Genomic DNA, 16,595 nt, shown 5'->3' on the forward strand with positions numbered 1-16,595 from the left:
AGCTCTGACACCCGCGTCTGGGACCTGCCCCTCCAGAAGCCCTGGGTTTCCGGGCTTGCTGCGGTGCTTCTGAGCCCCTCCCGGGCCCAGGCCAGCACCGGGGCGGGGCGCAGCGGTGGCCTGGGGCGCTGGAGCCCTGCCTCCCAGCCTTCGCCTGCCTTCCGGAGGCTGCTGTGCAGACACTTGGCGCCGACTTGCGCCGCACCGTCCAAGCGGCAGCCTGAGGCTTAGAAGCCGCGAGCCACGCCGCTCAGGAGCAGCCCCATGGCGGGTAAGTGGCCTCACCTCCCACCCTTGTCCCACGGCGTAGAGTCTGCTCTCTGCGACTGTTCAAACACTTGTCTCGACCCTGCCACCCTGGGAAACGTCTGCTGTTCGCAGACGGTTGCAGATTAGGATGTGTACAGGACCCGCCTTCTCACCAGCCTGTCTATATACCCCTGAACCTGGGAAGACCCTTGCCCACACATGGCCAGGAGTTTGCTTTGCCCAGTCCCTGCGACCGACAAGTGAGACCAAGCCTCTAAGCCTTCTTGCGGGCTCCAGGCATGACCTCCAGGGTTCCTGCAAATGTGAGAGTCCTTAAAGTCTCCATTTCTCAAATCTGCTATCCTTCCCCCTTTACACTAGGCTTCACTGCCCGCCACCTTCTGCCCAAAGCATGGGCTCCCCTTGATAGAGGGTGGGTTGGGGGATACTAACTACAGAGCCTAGGTAGGGCACATGGAGCCTCCCATCTAGCTACAGGACCCCTCCAAAAAAGAGCTCTACCAAGCCATGGGGCACAGATTCCTTCCTGGCCTTTTCTTAAGTGCGTGGCACCCACACCCAAGCTCACATTCAAACCCCAGCAGGAACCCAGAGAAGGGGAGACTTTATGAGGGAGGGTTTGCTTTTGACTCTGGAGCAAAGCCACATCCAAGTCCAGGGCCAGCTGTTCCCAAGGGAAGTGTCTTTTGGGCTGAGACCAGCAAACAACCTACTTATGTGCCATTCTCGGGATGGGGCAGTGTCCAATTCTGCTCACTCTCAAGGATAGGGGTGTGTATCTATCGTGGGGGTGGCTTTCCTCATCTGACTCACAGCCTGCACTGGTGGTCTCTGCCTCAGAGCAGCTGGCCTTGGTGATCGGGAGCGTCATTGGAGGACTGCTGTTGCTGATATTCGGAGTGAGCTGCTGTCTGTGGAGGAGGCTTTGCGCCACCTTTACCTATGAGGAGCTGCCAGAGACACCAGACCCGGCCACCACCTCTTCCTTCAGCAGACAAGAAGACAGGCTCCACCCATATGCTGGGACCCCATCTGGCAGGTGAGGTTCTGGGCCTTATTTCTCTAAGGCTTTGCTTGAGCACTTGCCCTCAGAGGGAAGCAAGTTGGAAAAGAAATGTTCTGTTGTTGGGTGTCCACCTCAGGCCGTCAGCATACTGGAAACTATGCCAAGAAACCCCATAAACCTCACAATGAGGTGGAGGCAGGCATTGTGAAACCCATTTCCCAGTTGGGAAAACTGGCTCAGAGAATATTTTAAAAAGCAGATCCAGATACCACAATTAGGAATTAGAACCTAGACAGACTGTGGTCAGAGGCTCTGCTCTGACTCCCACATTACACTTGTGGGATGGGCAGATAGGCACTGTGTATGTGTGTGGTGTCTCTGTATTCATTTATCTATGTGTGTGTGTGTGTGTGTGTGTGTGTGTGTGTGTGTGTGTGTGTGTGTGTGTGTGTGTGGCCTCTCTCTCTCTCTCTCTCTCTCTCTGTGTGTGTGTGTGTGTGTGTGTGTGTGTGTGTGTGAGTGTGTGTGGCATCTCTCTCTCTCTGTTGTCCTCTCTCTCTGTTGTCTCTCTGTGTATATGTGTGTGTGTATGTGTAGTGTCTCTCTGTGTGTATGTGTGTGTGGCATCTGTAGTTCTGTGTGTGTGTGTGTGTGTGTGTTGTCTCTCTGTCTCTCTCAGTCTCTCCTCCCCTGTGTGTGTGTGTGTGTGTGTGTGTGTGTGTGTGTTGTCTCTCTGTCTGTCTCTCTCAGTCTCCCCCCCACCCCATGTGTGTGTGTGTGTGTGTGTGTGTGTGTGTGTGTGTGTGTGTGGCATCTGTGTCTCTGTGTGTGTATATGTGTGTGTGTGTGTGTGTGTGTGTGTGTGTGTACCCAGAAGTGATGCTCTTGGCTCCTGCTGGCTCCCTCCCTTCTGCCTCTGGCACTCAGCCTCTTGGCTGAGCGTTGAGGTCACATAATTCACTTGCCATCTACATGTTGCTTCCCTCCCTCTGACAGGCTACCAAGTGTACCATTTGTTGTACCCCCTTCTCACCAAGGCCGAGACTGGGTACCTCTACATGCTAGAGATGGGGCTCCGACTTCACAGGACCCCTGTCCTGTCCCAGAGCACATGCCCTACACCTCCAGTGCCAGCCCTGGTAAGTACTCCCAGGACTCAGGGGCTGCTCTGGCTAGGTATACCACCTGCTTCCACTGCTCTGGCCAGCTTACAGATGCCAGAGCCACCCAATGAATGCTGTTTCTGGTACTATGTTCCCCAAGTACCTGCTGCTCTCCATGCTCATGTGCTGTTTTGGAGTTGGACCTCACTGTGTTCCTCCTCTGAAGGGGGAAAAACCATGACCTCAGTCTTAACTGAAGCTGGGGAAAGTCATCAGTGCTTTGCCCAAGGACACAGAGGCAGCAAGAATTTGACACAGGGGTCCATGAGGAGGCTCTGTGGGTAAAAAGCACTCGCCACACAAACTTGACTGCTTATGTTTGATCCCCAGATCCCATGCAAAAGTGAAAGGAGAGAATGGGCTCCAAAGGGTTGTCCTCTGACCTCCACACGTACACCATGTCATATGCGTGCCCATACTCACGCATCATACATACATACACACACACATCATACATACATACACACACATCATACATACATACACACATACATACATACACACACATCATACATACATACACACATACATACATACACACATCATACATACACACACACATACATACATACATACACACATACATACATACACACACACATCATACATACATACACACACATACATACACACACACATACATACATACACACACATCATACACACATACACACATACATACATACACACATACATACATACACACACATCATACATACACACATACATACATACATACATACACACACACATACATACATACACACACACATCATACACACATACACACATACATACATACACACATACATACATACACACATCATACATACACACATACATACATACATACATACATACACACACACACACATACATACACACACACATCATACATACACACACACATACATACATACACACACACATCATACATACATACACACATACATACATACACACACACATCATACATACATACACAAAAAAAATCACCATAATAAAGAAAACAAAAAATTTAAAGGGTTCAATATAGAATTGGAACCCAGGCATGCCCTGGTGAACCCAGGCATGCCCTGGTGCAGAACTGGGCTAGTCCTGCCCCCAGGATCAAGGTTGACTGACCGAGAGGGCAGAAGGGTAGGGGGCTGTAGCAGAGCTTTACAGCCGCCTTTCCTCTGAAAATCCCCTAAGGTACACGCTAGTAAGCAGCTATCCATTCTAATCTGAAGAGGACAAAGAAAAGCAACAGTTTGTTAGTTTATCATTCCCTAGACACTGCAGAAAGGAGTCAGGCCACGTGCTGAGGATGATGTGCCAGGAACCAAGCCCTGACCTCCAGGGATGAGATCAATCACAGAGACAGACGCTCTGGCATAGAACGAGTGGCCTGACCCCCATGTAGGTGCACCAAGAGCTGGCTGCTGCACCCACGGCCCTGTCTTTCTCTAGCTGCCCAGACATCGGGGCCCTTCTGTTGTAGGAGATGCATGTGTAATAGGGAACATCAACCCAGAACTGTACAAGTCTCCAGAGGACGCGGGTGAGACAGACTTCCCTGATGGCTGCCTGGGCCGGCTCTGGTTCTCCGTGGAGTACCAACAGGAGTCTGAGCGGTTGCTGGTGGGCCTGATCAAGGCTCGGCAACTGCAAGTCCCCACAGAGACATGCAGCCCCCTGGTGAAGCTCCACCTGCTGCCTGATGAACGGCGTTTCCTCCAATCCAAGACAAAACGCAAAACCTGCAACCCACAGTTTGATGAGAACTTCGTCTTCCAGGTACCTCCTCAGGAGCAGTGGTGTCCACTGCCCTCAGGCTCCCTTAGGAGGGAGCCTTGTGCAGGATAACCTGGCTTCCTATACACAGGGCCCTCCCGCCCTCGGCAGGCAGGAGCAGGATCTACAGGAGGTAGCCAGCCCCTGGTGAAGATGAGGCTTACTTAGAAAGGGATGGTCAGAGACTGGGTTCCTCCTGCCCTGGGTGCCTGGAGAAAAGAAGAAAGAGAAAGTACATTTTGAAGTGTCTACTCAATGCTAGGCTCTGGCCTATGGGGCTGTTGGACGTGCCCCAATATCCTGAGCATCATGGGCAAAGTCACCCAATGGAGACTCACCAGGCCTATTTGAGTTGGGGTAGAAACTGGTGGTGTCAGGGCCTGGAGCCAAGATGCAGCCCGTTGGTGCCTTTACCACGCCCTGGCTCTAAAGCTGGGAAGGATGCCTGGGCACCAAACTTACTGCAGCCTGGGAACCTCAGCAGGTGTCCAGGGGCTCTGGGAAGGACCTGCCAAGTGGCTTGAATAAACATTTCTTAAGAGCTGTGCAGTACAATGGCCTGAAAGGGGAGGAAAGGCCAGTCCACTTCCAGAAAGCATGTGATTACTGGGGCTGGAGTGTGGTTCAGGCCTTCCTCCTGGAGGCTGAGAGCTAGGATGAGGTGTGGCCCAGCCACAGTGGCCCTCCCACAGGAGCCAGGGCTGGGAGACCTAACAGAGGAATGCCTACTCTGATCTCATCACTTCCCCATGCTTTCACACCTCAAGGGGTTTTCATTTGCTATTTTTTAAAGGGATTACCTCATTTATTCAAACTTGCCTTTTCGCCTCCTTTCTCCTCCTTCTTCTTCTGGTTACAGCTTGATGCTAGACACTTGCCACGGAGCATTTTAATATTAACCTTTTAGTATTAATTTTTCTTTATTCTTGAGAATTTCATATATACATTTCCAATGAAGCATGATCACAATCTCCCCATTTCCCCTTCCAAGTACCCCCATCCAAATATCCCGACACAGTTCTCCCAAGTTCATGTTTGGTTCTTTTTGGAGACAGGATCTTGCTGTGTTCCCCTGGTTGCCCGTATAGACCAGGCTAGTCTCTTGAACTCACGGAGAGTCGACTGTTCTGTCTCCCAAGAATTCAGGGCATTCACCACCACACCTGGTTCTTACATTCTGTCTACTTTCTCTTAGATGTTCCCTGAGCCTTGGTGATGGGGAGAGGGGCTGGGAAGGATGTTCCAGTTAGGGATGAGACTCACTCACTTACCCACATCACTGACTAGTTATCTCACCCCGATTTGATGCTGGCCTCCCTGCTCTGGAAAGAAGGCTGAAGAAGAAAATCAGTGTTATTTGCCCATCTGCTGTAGTCCAGACACAGCCTAGACAAGAAGAATAGTGATCCCCCATCTCACAGCTGTGAAGACCAAGGCCTAGAGAGAAGAGATCCCATTTCAATAAGACCAGGCCATGATTTCTGGCGTAACTTTTCTGCAAGTAAACATTTTCCAAGGGCCGATTCTGATTACTGGGCTACCAAGGCTCCAGGCAGCCATAGATATAAGTCCTTAAAACACTGTATGACAAGGCTCAGGTCCACCCAAGTACTTCCCCAGGTTGCTGGGCCTTGCTGCTGAGAAGGGTCCCTAAGGAAGCCTAGGTTTGGATGTGTATATTATATATACCGCCTGGCCCCTACTCCCAGACCTGACCTTGGCCTGGGTCCTCTCCTTCCTCAGGTGTCTAGCAGAAGTGTTACCCAGCGAGTGCTGAAGTTCTCTGTGTACCATGTAAACAGGCAAAGGAAGCACCAGCTTCTTGGGCAGGTGCTGTTCCCTCTGAAGAATGAGACCCTGGCAGGGGACCGCCACCATATCATCTGGAGAGACCTAGAAGCTGAGAACCTGGAGGTGAGATGGTCACCAGGCACATGCCACCTGGTATCAGCATTACTGTGGGTTGCCAAGATATTCAAGGGCCCAGCTGGCACTACCTGGCCACTGTCTTCCTTCAACTCCTGCTCATCATCCTACAGTGACTCAGGATGTGGGCCCAAGCCCAACAGGAGAGGACAGGGCCCACACCTAAACAGACACAGGACATTGAGATCCTTCAAGTGATACTCTGGAGCAACTTGAAAAAGACATATTTAGGAGTCAGGTGTGGTGTCACATAAAATGAAATAAATAAATTTTAAAATAACAATAATTTTGAGCATATGGGCTAGAAAAATGGCTCAGTGGGTAATAGTATTTTCTAGGAAAAAAAGAAGACCAGAGTTCGAATCTCTAGCACCCATGTAAAAGCCTGGCATATGGCTTTACAATCCTGTAACTGGGGCACTGGGAAGTGGAGACAGATGGATCCAGGGAATTTGCTGGCCAGCCAGTCTAACCCAAATGGCTCAGTAAGAGACCCTATCTCCAGGCAATAAGACAGGAATGACAGAGGAAGGTACCCAAAGTCCCCTTCTGGCCTCTGCCTGGGCATGCACATCTGAGCATACACACTTGTGCCTACATGCATGCATGTTGTTCACATGCACACACACACACACACACTTAGTAAGACTTTAAAACAAAACAAAGTTTCATAGTATATACTTTAACATTTGGCACCCAAAAAGTTTTGAACATCAGATCATTTCAGATTTGGGGTTTTTGGACTGGTAATACTTAACCTCTTCTCCACGAGTGTCTTCCAATACCCAGACCTCAGTTTCCCTGTCTATACAATGGTGAGATTCTCAAAGGAAACCATGCAGGTGTGCCACGGGCACCTGAGCCTGTAAGCTAGAGGAGGGAGAGAATCCTCAGTCCCTCTGCCACCTGCCAGAGTCTCAGGAATGGATGCCTCCATCTCTGCCTCCCTAGCCTCCCTCGGAATTTGGTGACCTCCAGTTCTGCCTCAGCTACAACGACTACCTGAACCGCCTGACTGTGGTTGTGCTCCGTGCCAAAGGTCTCCAGCTCCAGGAGGACAGGGGTGTTGTCAGTGAGTGTCCGTCTTCCCCCCCCCCCCCCCCCCCCGAGTGCACCACCACTCTCCCCATCCTAGGGAAGGTCCCTCCTAATGAGCCTTGCCAGGCTCACCACCAGCCATCCACATTGAGCTTTGTGTGCCCAAGACCAAGTACTTCAGTACTTCCTCGGCTCTGCCCTGCCCTCTACAGGTGCTTCTGGCATCCAAAGCCTTTCTAAGGCTCCTTTAGGTGTCAAGGGCTCTGCACTGACTGAAGACCTTGGCCCGCCCCTCAGGCTCCCCAGGGCAGGTCTTGGTGCTTTGAACTGCCCTGCCTACTTTACCTGTCCCTCTGCTGAATGGCTCCAGTATCTGCAGGTTCAGCCCCACCCCTGCCTATGCCTGAGGAAAGGCGCCTTATTCCTTGGGGGTTGCAGACACCCTGACAGTGCTGTTGCTTCCTGGCCTACCAGAACACTGGAGCCAGGCACTGACCCTGTTCATCTTATGACCCCCCCCCCCCCCAGCTAGGTGGAAGTTGTCTTCTACAGAGAGTCTGAACTCACCCGCACCCCACTCCCAAGCTTCTGGATGAGCCGGGGTTGAAGGAGGCTCGAAGCCTGAGTGTCCAGCAGGCAATGTCTTGCCAGCAGGGCGGCTGGGCTATGGTGCCAGGTTCCAGTAAACAGGGCCAGCTGAGCACTGGTGCCTCCAGAGTCAGAGGAAGGAAAAGGAAGCCAGGTTGCCCTGGGCTGTAAAGCATTGCACTCATTAACTGTTTCCTTCTGTCACACCCTCTGGCCTCAGCAGCTGGGGACCAGAAAGTGATGGGGACCTGGTCCTTAGGGAGGGGGCAAAGGCCCTCCTAGCCAGAGATCACACTTTAGGGGCTGGACTTGTGCCTACTTCTGCCCACTAGCATCTGTGCGCTGCCCCCACAGGTGTGTTTGTCAAAGTGTCTCTGATGAATCACAACAAATTCATCAAGTGCAAGAGGACTTCTGCCGTCCTGGGCTCTGTCAACCCCGTGTACAACGAGACCTTCAGCTTCAAGGCTGAGCCCAGTGAGCTGGACACTGCCAGCCTCAGCCTGACTGTGCTGCAGATCACAGAAGGAGATAGTAAGCTTGGGAAGGGGAAGCAGGGGCTATAGGATTGGAGCAATGCAAAGCTAGGGGCTCCTGAGTTGTAGGCAGAGGGAAGGGCCATCCTCAAGTGGAGCTGTCCCTCTTTCTGATTAAAGAACCCAGCGCTCAGAGAGGCTGAGACACTTGCCCAAGGCCACAGAGCTTGCCCTCAGGAAGCCTGGCGCTCATACCCAGCTTTAGTTCAGTTGGACTCTGTCTGTGGTGCCCTTGAAAGAGGCTGAGGGTCAGTCTCCTCTTCCTCATTCTGAGTAAATTCTCAGAGATGTCAGGCGGTTGGTTTCCTGTGCTGGGTGTTGTGTTCTCTGTGTATCTTCGTACCTTCTAGGTGAGCATTTAAGGCCCTGGATGGGTGTCCTAGCCAGTTGTCCTGCACTAGCCACCCCCTAGTATTCACTGTCACTGACTCCAGAAGCAAAGTCACTGGGCCATGATTGTTCACACAGGCTGGACGTGGGGCCTTCTCTGCAGTGACCCTTGATGTGGACATTACTGCCTAATGCTCTTGCCCAGTGTACAAGGAAACAATGGAAGAGGCCTTCCTTCTGCAAAACTTTCTCTCATAGCAATTCAACGTGCCTCAGGTTTCACATGGCCTGGGGCAGGGGGCCAGGCAGTGAGGGACAGGGCTGCCATGCAAGTTCTCACCTGGTCTCCTCCTCCAGGTTCCCAAGGGGAGGAAACAGTGCTGGTGGCACATGCTTAGAGAGGAACAGCTGGCCACTTCCTTCCAAAGAGGGAATGGGAAAGCAGTGAGAAGTCAGTGAAGAGATTAGGATGAGGGTGACCCCTGTGTTTAAGAACATAACGGTGCTTTCCCTCCTCTGCAGAGAGCTACCCACTGGGGCGTGTGGTAGTGGGCCCCTACATGTACACCCGAGGCAGAGAGCTGGAGCACTGGGACGAGATGCTCCAGAGGCCCAAGGAGCTGGTGAAGCGCTGGCATGCCCTGTGCCGCCCCACAGAGCCCTGAGCGGTGCCACGACCTCACTCTGCTTTGGAAACTCGTGTCCTCCCTGTTACATGCAACACCACAGCATGGACATCTCATCTAACGTTTAATGCACGGTGGGGCTAGCCTGAGCCAGTGGTCCACAAGTGTTCATGTGCAGGAGGGAAAAGGGGAAAGAAGCCCAGATTTGACCAGTGTCTGTGGCCAGGAGCCTCTCCCAACCCACCTAACCCCTCCTGATCTGTGGGGCTGCCTGGGCTTGGAACCCGGACTTCTGATCATCAAGGTTATGACCTAGAATAGGATGTCAGGTGTTGAGAACTGATATCTCATTTGGTGGAGCACAGCTATATACTGATCAGGAGTGTAGTGTGAGAAGGATCCCACCACTTTGAAAAGCTGGTGATGGGTTAAGTCCACAGCCGCATTGGTTTTCTAGCTGGGGTTTCTCTGTCTTCCACCACCCAGCAGAGCAAAAAACACACATCTTTCTGGGGCAACAACAGACCTGTTGAGCAGCTCACCCACATACTAGGAGGTCAACGAGTGATCAGCACAGCTTACTATGTAGCCCTTCCCCGGAGCCATGATGCATGGCAACCAAAATTATGTGAAGTCTTGCCCACAGCCATCCTCAGAATGCCACACCTCACTCCCTAGGCCCTCAGGTGATTTGTGGCTAGGTTTTGTGTTCATCTGGTTAACAGGATTTGGCGTTCAGCTCCTGACTCTTACTTTGGACAGGTGAATCCATGGGACCATGGTATTGTCCACAAGACTGATGACAGCAGCATGACTGTGCCCTGGTAGGTATAAACCTCTTAGGTTAGTGGTCCCCACAATCAAAGTCACTGTCACCAAATGCCCATTAGCTGTACTGATGGGTAGGCACTGTACCTGTTGTGTTTCCATGTGCATCTGTACCCTAAGCCGCAGACTGACAGTCAATGCTGTGTCTCCATCTGTACCCTAAGCCGCAGACTGACAGTCAATGCTGTGTCTCCATCTGTACCCTAAGCCGCAGACTGACAGTCAATGCTGTGTCTCCATCCGTACCCTAAGCCGTAGACTGACAGTCAATGCTGTGTCTCCATCCGTACCCTAAGCTGCAGACTGACAGTCAATGGGGCTGTTATGTAACTAAAGCAGAGTGGCCCCCTGTGCCTCTCTTGCTGCATGTAATGAAGCGACTTCAGCAAACACAGCAGGGACCGTTATCTATGTCTGTTTATCTCCACTTCTCATTTCCGTCAATACACAAATACAAGTTTTGCCTCACTGGTCCAGATGGACAGACCATGTTGTGTTTGCTTCTTCCTACTCTTTTCACTTACACGTTCTCAGTATGATCCACACGACAGTGGCTTCTAACAGCTTCATCGCACACACAGAGGGGCTCTTTATGCCTGTGGGGCAGGCTGCTGAAGTGGAACTGTTATGCTTCATCAGGAGCCCTGAGGCAATGGATGCCACCACCCCCATATTTCCACTTGAGATTCATGATTGACATGGTCTTTCTCGGATGACAAGGGAAAGTGAGTGGGTGGGCTGGTGCATCTGATAGGTCTCTAAAACACTGAAATGGCAAGAAATCAGCAGGCTGTGTGCTCTGAGGGGTGAAAGGAGGGGCCGCCATGTTGTACAGACATGTATAGACATAGAAGCACAAAGAAATATGCAGATTTTCATGGGCCAGTGTGAGCTCTCAAGGGCTGTCTCAAATCCTGTCTGCATGTGACTCTAGCAGAAACTCCTTTACTTTCCCACAAAATGCCTTAGAAAAAGGTGATAAGTTCCTTAGAAAAGTGCTTACAATTTGTCTGAATTTCATTTAACACATAACAATTTGAGAATCATTTGTCAAACTCAGAATATTCGACTTTCAATTCATTAGTGTGAAATATTTATCCATTTATTTTACTTCAAATTAGAAAGGTTTTTGAGGGTTTTGTTGTGTGTTTATTTGTTTGTTTGTTTGTTTGTTTGTTGTTTGAGACAGTGTCTCGCTATGCATCCTTGGCTGGTCTGGTGCTCACTATGTAGACCAGGCTGGCCTCAACCTCATGTAGATCCACCTGCCTCTGTCTCCCAAGTGCTGAGATTAAAGGCATGTGCCACTATGCCCTACCTAAGAGTTTATTTTTATACAGGTTTCAAAATTTCAATTGTGGTAGTCTGAATGAAAATGGTCCCCAGAGGCTCATAGGCAGTGGCACTTTTAGGAGGCGTGGCCTTGTTGGAGGATGCTCAAGCCAGGCCAAGTGTCACTGACTCTTCCTGCTGACTAGAACTCTCGGCTCCTTCTCCAGCACCATGTCTGCCTGTGCACTGCCAGGTTTCCTGCCATGTGATGACAATAGACTAAACCTCTGAACTAAAAGCCAGCCCAATTAAATGTTTTCCTTTACAAGAGCTGCCATGGTCAAGGTGTCTCATCACAGCAATAAAACCCTAAAGACAATAATACATAAGAAAAACATACTTCTAAACATCTCTTTGATATTTACAGTATGTGTGATCTTTAACTGGAAAAAATAATCAAGGCTCTGCTAAACAGAACTGATCATATTCATCTTCTTGTGACCTATCATAGCTCCATTGTGGGGCTCCAGAATACAGTTCTATGAACAACAGCATATCTACAAAGACATCCCATCAGTGATGTCCAAGAGTCACATGAATCAAAGCATTAGATCCCCCTAACTATTGAGGCATGACACAAGCCACTGGGAAGCACTAAGAGATGGTACAAGTAAAACATGACATTGGAGGGGCTGGAGAGCTGACTTAGCAGCAGAGATCAGGCTCTTGCAGAAGACCTGGGTTTGATTCTCGGCACCCACATGGCAGTTCACAGCTGTAACTCCTATTCTAGAGGATCGTCTTCTAGACTCTGCAGGAACCAGGCATGTGGTGGTGTACAGACATACACATAAAGTAAAATAAGTTTTAAACAGCATTATAAAAGATACGTTACAGGTAAAATAGAACACTATCATTATGGTTGAATAATAAAGAAATTAGTTAAATATGATGAGTTGGAAACTAAGAAGCTTTATAATTAACATGTAAATAAACTGCAACTCTCTGAAAGGTCAACTAGCCATAAGTATGATAAAGCATTTTAAAGATAGTAATCAAACATATAGGATACCAACTATAAGAAATATTAACTCTGAGAGCAATTAACTATAAAAATGAATAAAAAACATATATTCTCTTTATACAGGTTTTTATTTTCTGAAGGAAATATTTTTAAAAATCATGAAATAAGAAAAAATAGTTGTTATAATAATTCTTTAACAAATTTACATGGCTATGTACATGTGGGTGCCTGCTTGTCTGTATGTACACTATGTGCATGCAGGTGCCCAAGGAGACCAGAAGAGGGTGTCAGAACTCCTTGGACTGGAGTTACCTGATGAGGGTGCTGGAAACTGAACCCAGATCCTCAGGAAAAGTAGCAAGTGTTCATAACTGCTATAAGCCATCTCTTCAGCTCCATCAAAATGGATTTTAAAGAGACCATTAAAATCCAAATCCCCACATGGCATAGTGATGCACATCTCAGAAGGCTGAGATGGAAGGGTTTCAACTTTAAAGCCAGACTATATAATGAGTCCCCATCTAAAAAGAAAAGGGGGGGGGAACCTTCAAATCCTCACAAAAGCATTTTCCCTTCAAATCAATGGAATTTAGATTCACACACTTTTTGGAAGAGAAGCAACTAGTCTCCACCCTAAACAAAAAGAAAGAAGCAGCTCTTCTGTACGTTCACAAAGCTGTTTTTAACAGTGCCTGAGAGGTGATAGTACTACAGGGAGTAGGGACAGCAAGGCCAGTAAAGCAGCCACTGGGTTCTAAGAACATGGTCCATAGAGTCATACCCACCGCTGGCAGCCTTCGCCACCTACCTTGAGTACATCAGTGAAGCTCAACCCCAAACTCTGCTGTTCCTGGCATCTTCTTGCAAAATAAGTAACAACCAGGTAGCACTGACTGGGGCATTACTAAATTTAATTATCAACTGATGGGATTAGCTTTCATAAAAGAGCTTAGAGGGCAGAAGTATTTAAGGGTAAGCAATTACTGGTCATCTTAAGAAAATAACACCAGTATTCTGCTTGCCCCAAAGTCAAGAAAATAAAGAAAATTCATTCTGAATCTACAAGACGGCAGGAAAGGGAGCATCCTATGAAGATGATATGCATGTAAATATCACGTGTGGGAAGTATGCGTGGATACAGTCACTATTTAAGCATGTCAAGTCAGTTGTCAGATTTGGACTGAGTCAAGAGTGTCCTTCAAGGAACCCAACCAAGAGCTCTTCCTCTGTGGGTCCTGACTTCAACTTCTAAAAGAATAGTGACATTCCTCCAAACTGCTAACTTCATAATTCAGCTCAATAATTCAACCAACATTTCCAGGGGAAAGGTCTCTAAGGGTTAATGTGACTTCTGTGTCTATCTTTGCTCAGTTGCCTTGGCAACGCTAGTCTCAGTTTCTCATCTCCCAAGCTCCAGAGATGCTGTAGCCTTTGCTGCCCTTAACCTTGACTCGACCCACATGTTCAACCTCTCAGTCCAAAGCATGAAATTCCTTAAGAGGAGAGTGGTTCTCCTTTCATCTCTGTGCTTTGCTTCTGACTTTGTAGCTCTTCTTGTGAGGTTGCCTGTGCTTCATTCAGCTTTTCCCCTTGTTGTTCATGAATATCAGTTTGCCTTTCCCAGAAAAGGAATACCTAGGTGGGGGCAGCAGAATGTAGCAACTTGGGAGGCAGAGGCAGGAGAATTGAGACTGAAGGAAACCCTCAGTCAGAGCAAGTGGGGTGCTGCTTGTATTCAGGTGGCTCTGTCTGCTATGACGGTGCACAGAATTATCACAGCTTCTCAGTGTACACAGTACAAACATTTCTGTCTTCTGCATCTGTAGGCCAGCTGGGCATAAACTGCCCCAGGTGAGGCAACTTGTTCTCAATCTGTGGGTCTGGCTGGCTGGGCTCCTCACCAGGCCAGTGCCACAGCTGTTCACACTGAGCACCAGCTAATGCAGCAGCAACTACCCAGAGGCAGCTCTTTTGAAGGTGGAGGCAGACACGTTTTTGTCTTCTGCTTACATGGCATCCCCTGATAACCCTGGGCCAAAGCAAATCACATGGCCCAGGGGAAAATCAAGGGTCAGATAGGCAGGCATGCCTTTCTGCAAAGCTACAGTACAATGGGCACAGCTCCAGGGAGGGGTGAAAAATGAGTGTGGGTAGAGGCAGCTCTGGGAGCCTGTGCTCACTCCTACAGGAACATCCCTAGGAGGGCACCTTTCATGCAGTTGCCTCCCGGCCTCAGTGTCATGGCTGCCAACTGGCATTCAATATGATATGTTATAATTTGTGCAGTCATTTGCCAAGTACACTTTTCTTACTTTTCACTGTGGCATATTTGCCCAAATTAGTGCATGAGCCTTGAGCATCCTGTGCTCATACTGCCCGAGGACAATGATCAGAGGAAGCAAGTATTTCTACCCTCTGCTAATTTTTGGTCTCCCTTGAGACCAAAGGCAATGTCCCCTAAAAAAAATACTGTGAAGGGGTTGAGATTGTAAAGGTATTGCTGTAAGGACTATGTCCTTAATTACGTACGTCATCCGCCTGCAATGGTGTCCCAGCCTAAAAAGCAGGTGGGCCCTCTGTATGTTCCTTTTCTCTTCCCGCTCTCTTCCCTCCACACAGTCTCTGTTTCTCTGTTTCTCTGTTTCTCTCTCTCCCTCCCTCCCTCCCTCCCTCCCTCCCTCCCTTCCTCCCTCCCTCTCTCCCCCTCTCTCCCAATAAAGCTCTAGAAAGGTAACCATGGCTCGTGACTTTCCTCCAGCACTCTCCTCTGTTGGCATGGCCGCCACGGGCGGCAGCCAGCCACCAGCAATGCTGCCTTAACCAACGTTTGGTGCAGTGACTCGGATACACCACCGAGCACCAAGGACCTGCTGTGACCACTGCCGCAGGCCACCTCCTCCCCCATCCAGTGAGACTGCGAGACCGTGAGCGCATGCGCATCCCTCGCTGCCTCTGCTGGACCCCTATACAGCTACCCTGCTACTGCCATGATTCTTTACCACAGTGAGTCTGTCATTCTCACGGCTGTAGTCTGAGCTATATTCTTTGCCCTCAGGCTGTGCTGGCAATGGCAGGCACATGTTTGCTCCTGATGAGGGGGTCAATGGTGTCTAGGGTCCAACAGTGGATCAACTGCAGTGCATCCACAGCCCTTCCCATCCCTTGATGAAGAGGATGGTGAACTTCAACTAATTCTTAGATCTCTCTCCACTCTTTGGGGACACCTGAGATTGGAGTCTGATCCCGGTTTGTTACTTTAAATTTTTATTTTTCTCTCGGTTGCAGGCATGGGACAAAGGGGTGGATACTACCCACTTACATTGGCTGATGGGGCGAGTACTGATAAATCTGGCCACTTAACAGTGTCATGGGAACTACTGCCAGCAAATGGACCAAAGCCATAGAACAAAGGGGCAGGTACCGGTAAATCTGGCTGCATAACAGAGTCACAGGAACTTCTGCCAGTGAACGGGTAAATAAAGAGTTACTTTATCCCCAAGCTTTCTGCTAAAGCTCTAAACTCTTCTCCTTCCCTACTTCTGCGTCTGCCACGTGCAACCTTTTCTTTCTGACTTCCACCGACAGTGGGTGGGCTCAAATGGGTGGGCTCAAATGGGCGGGCTTGGGTGGCTTCTAAGACTTTTGCCCTAACTCACCTTAACTCCACCCACTCATTTTCAACTGCCTTAAGAAACACAGACAGGTCTGAAAACAGCTAAGATCCATACAATTAAGTTTACAGTAGTCAGGATGGCTCCTAAGCCAAAATATCAGCTTATAGCCTCAGACAAGTCTTCCAAAAGGATCGGTTTATAGTCTGCCTCCTGGCAGATCTTCCAAAAGCTGTCCTTAAGCCACCAATCATCAGGGGGAAAAATTTCAGGACATGGAATAAAATCTGTCTCTTGTTCCCCACACCCTCCCGACTAAAACTTAAGCATCTGGAGAGCAAGGATCCTGACCCCATAGACAAAAGAGTCATCTATGGCATTTAAGCTATGCCAGGGAAGAGATAAAAGCCCAAAAACAAAATTGCCAAGTGCTGGCACTTGCTGACTCCCAAAAGCTGTTGGGTCCCCGTTTTAAGTGAGAAAAAGGCCACAGGCTAGCGAATGCCCTGCCAGGCCATCAACAGCCTTGTTAAAAGTGCCGCCTAGAAAGACAACCAGTCAGCTGACTGCCCCCAGGTGCCTAGACGCATGGGTACACCAA

The 16,595-nt window shown here is 49.3% G+C and overlaps 1 protein-coding gene across 1 annotated transcript; it reads left to right on the plus strand.

Annotated features, from left to right (window-relative positions):
• The first annotated feature begins 208 nt into the window (after positions 1 to 208).
• On the plus strand, positions 209 to 11,217 carry LOC118591244 (synaptotagmin-15). The gene is made up of 8 exons (XM_036199380.1): positions 209 to 271; positions 1,111 to 1,309; positions 2,273 to 2,415; positions 3,923 to 4,218; positions 5,959 to 6,129; positions 7,093 to 7,213; positions 8,122 to 8,301; positions 9,156 to 11,217. The coding sequence occupies exons 1-8, from the start codon at positions 265 to 267 to the stop codon at positions 9,296 to 9,298; spliced, it is 1,260 nt and encodes a 419-aa protein (XP_036055273.1). The 5' UTR covers positions 209 to 264; the 3' UTR covers positions 9,299 to 11,217.
• Positions 11,218 to 16,595: the final 5,378 nt, after the last annotated feature.

The sequence above is a fragment of the Onychomys torridus genome, chromosome 9 (genome assembly GCF_903995425.1).
Source record: "Onychomys torridus chromosome 9, mOncTor1.1, whole genome shotgun sequence".
NCBI classification, from domain to species: Eukaryota; Metazoa; Chordata; class Mammalia; order Rodentia; family Cricetidae; genus Onychomys; species Onychomys torridus.

Excerpts from the sequence above, each read along its gene's own strand:
- LOC118591244 (XM_036199380.1), top strand. Across the intron at positions 6,130-7,092 it reads TAGAAGCTGAGAACCTGGAG|CCTCCCTCGGAATTTGGTGA; the intron begins GTGAGATGGTCA and ends CTGCCTCCCTAG. Across the intron at positions 7,214-8,121 it reads GGAGGACAGGGGTGTTGTCA|GTGTGTTTGTCAAAGTGTCT; the intron begins GTGAGTGTCCGT and ends CTGCCCCCACAG.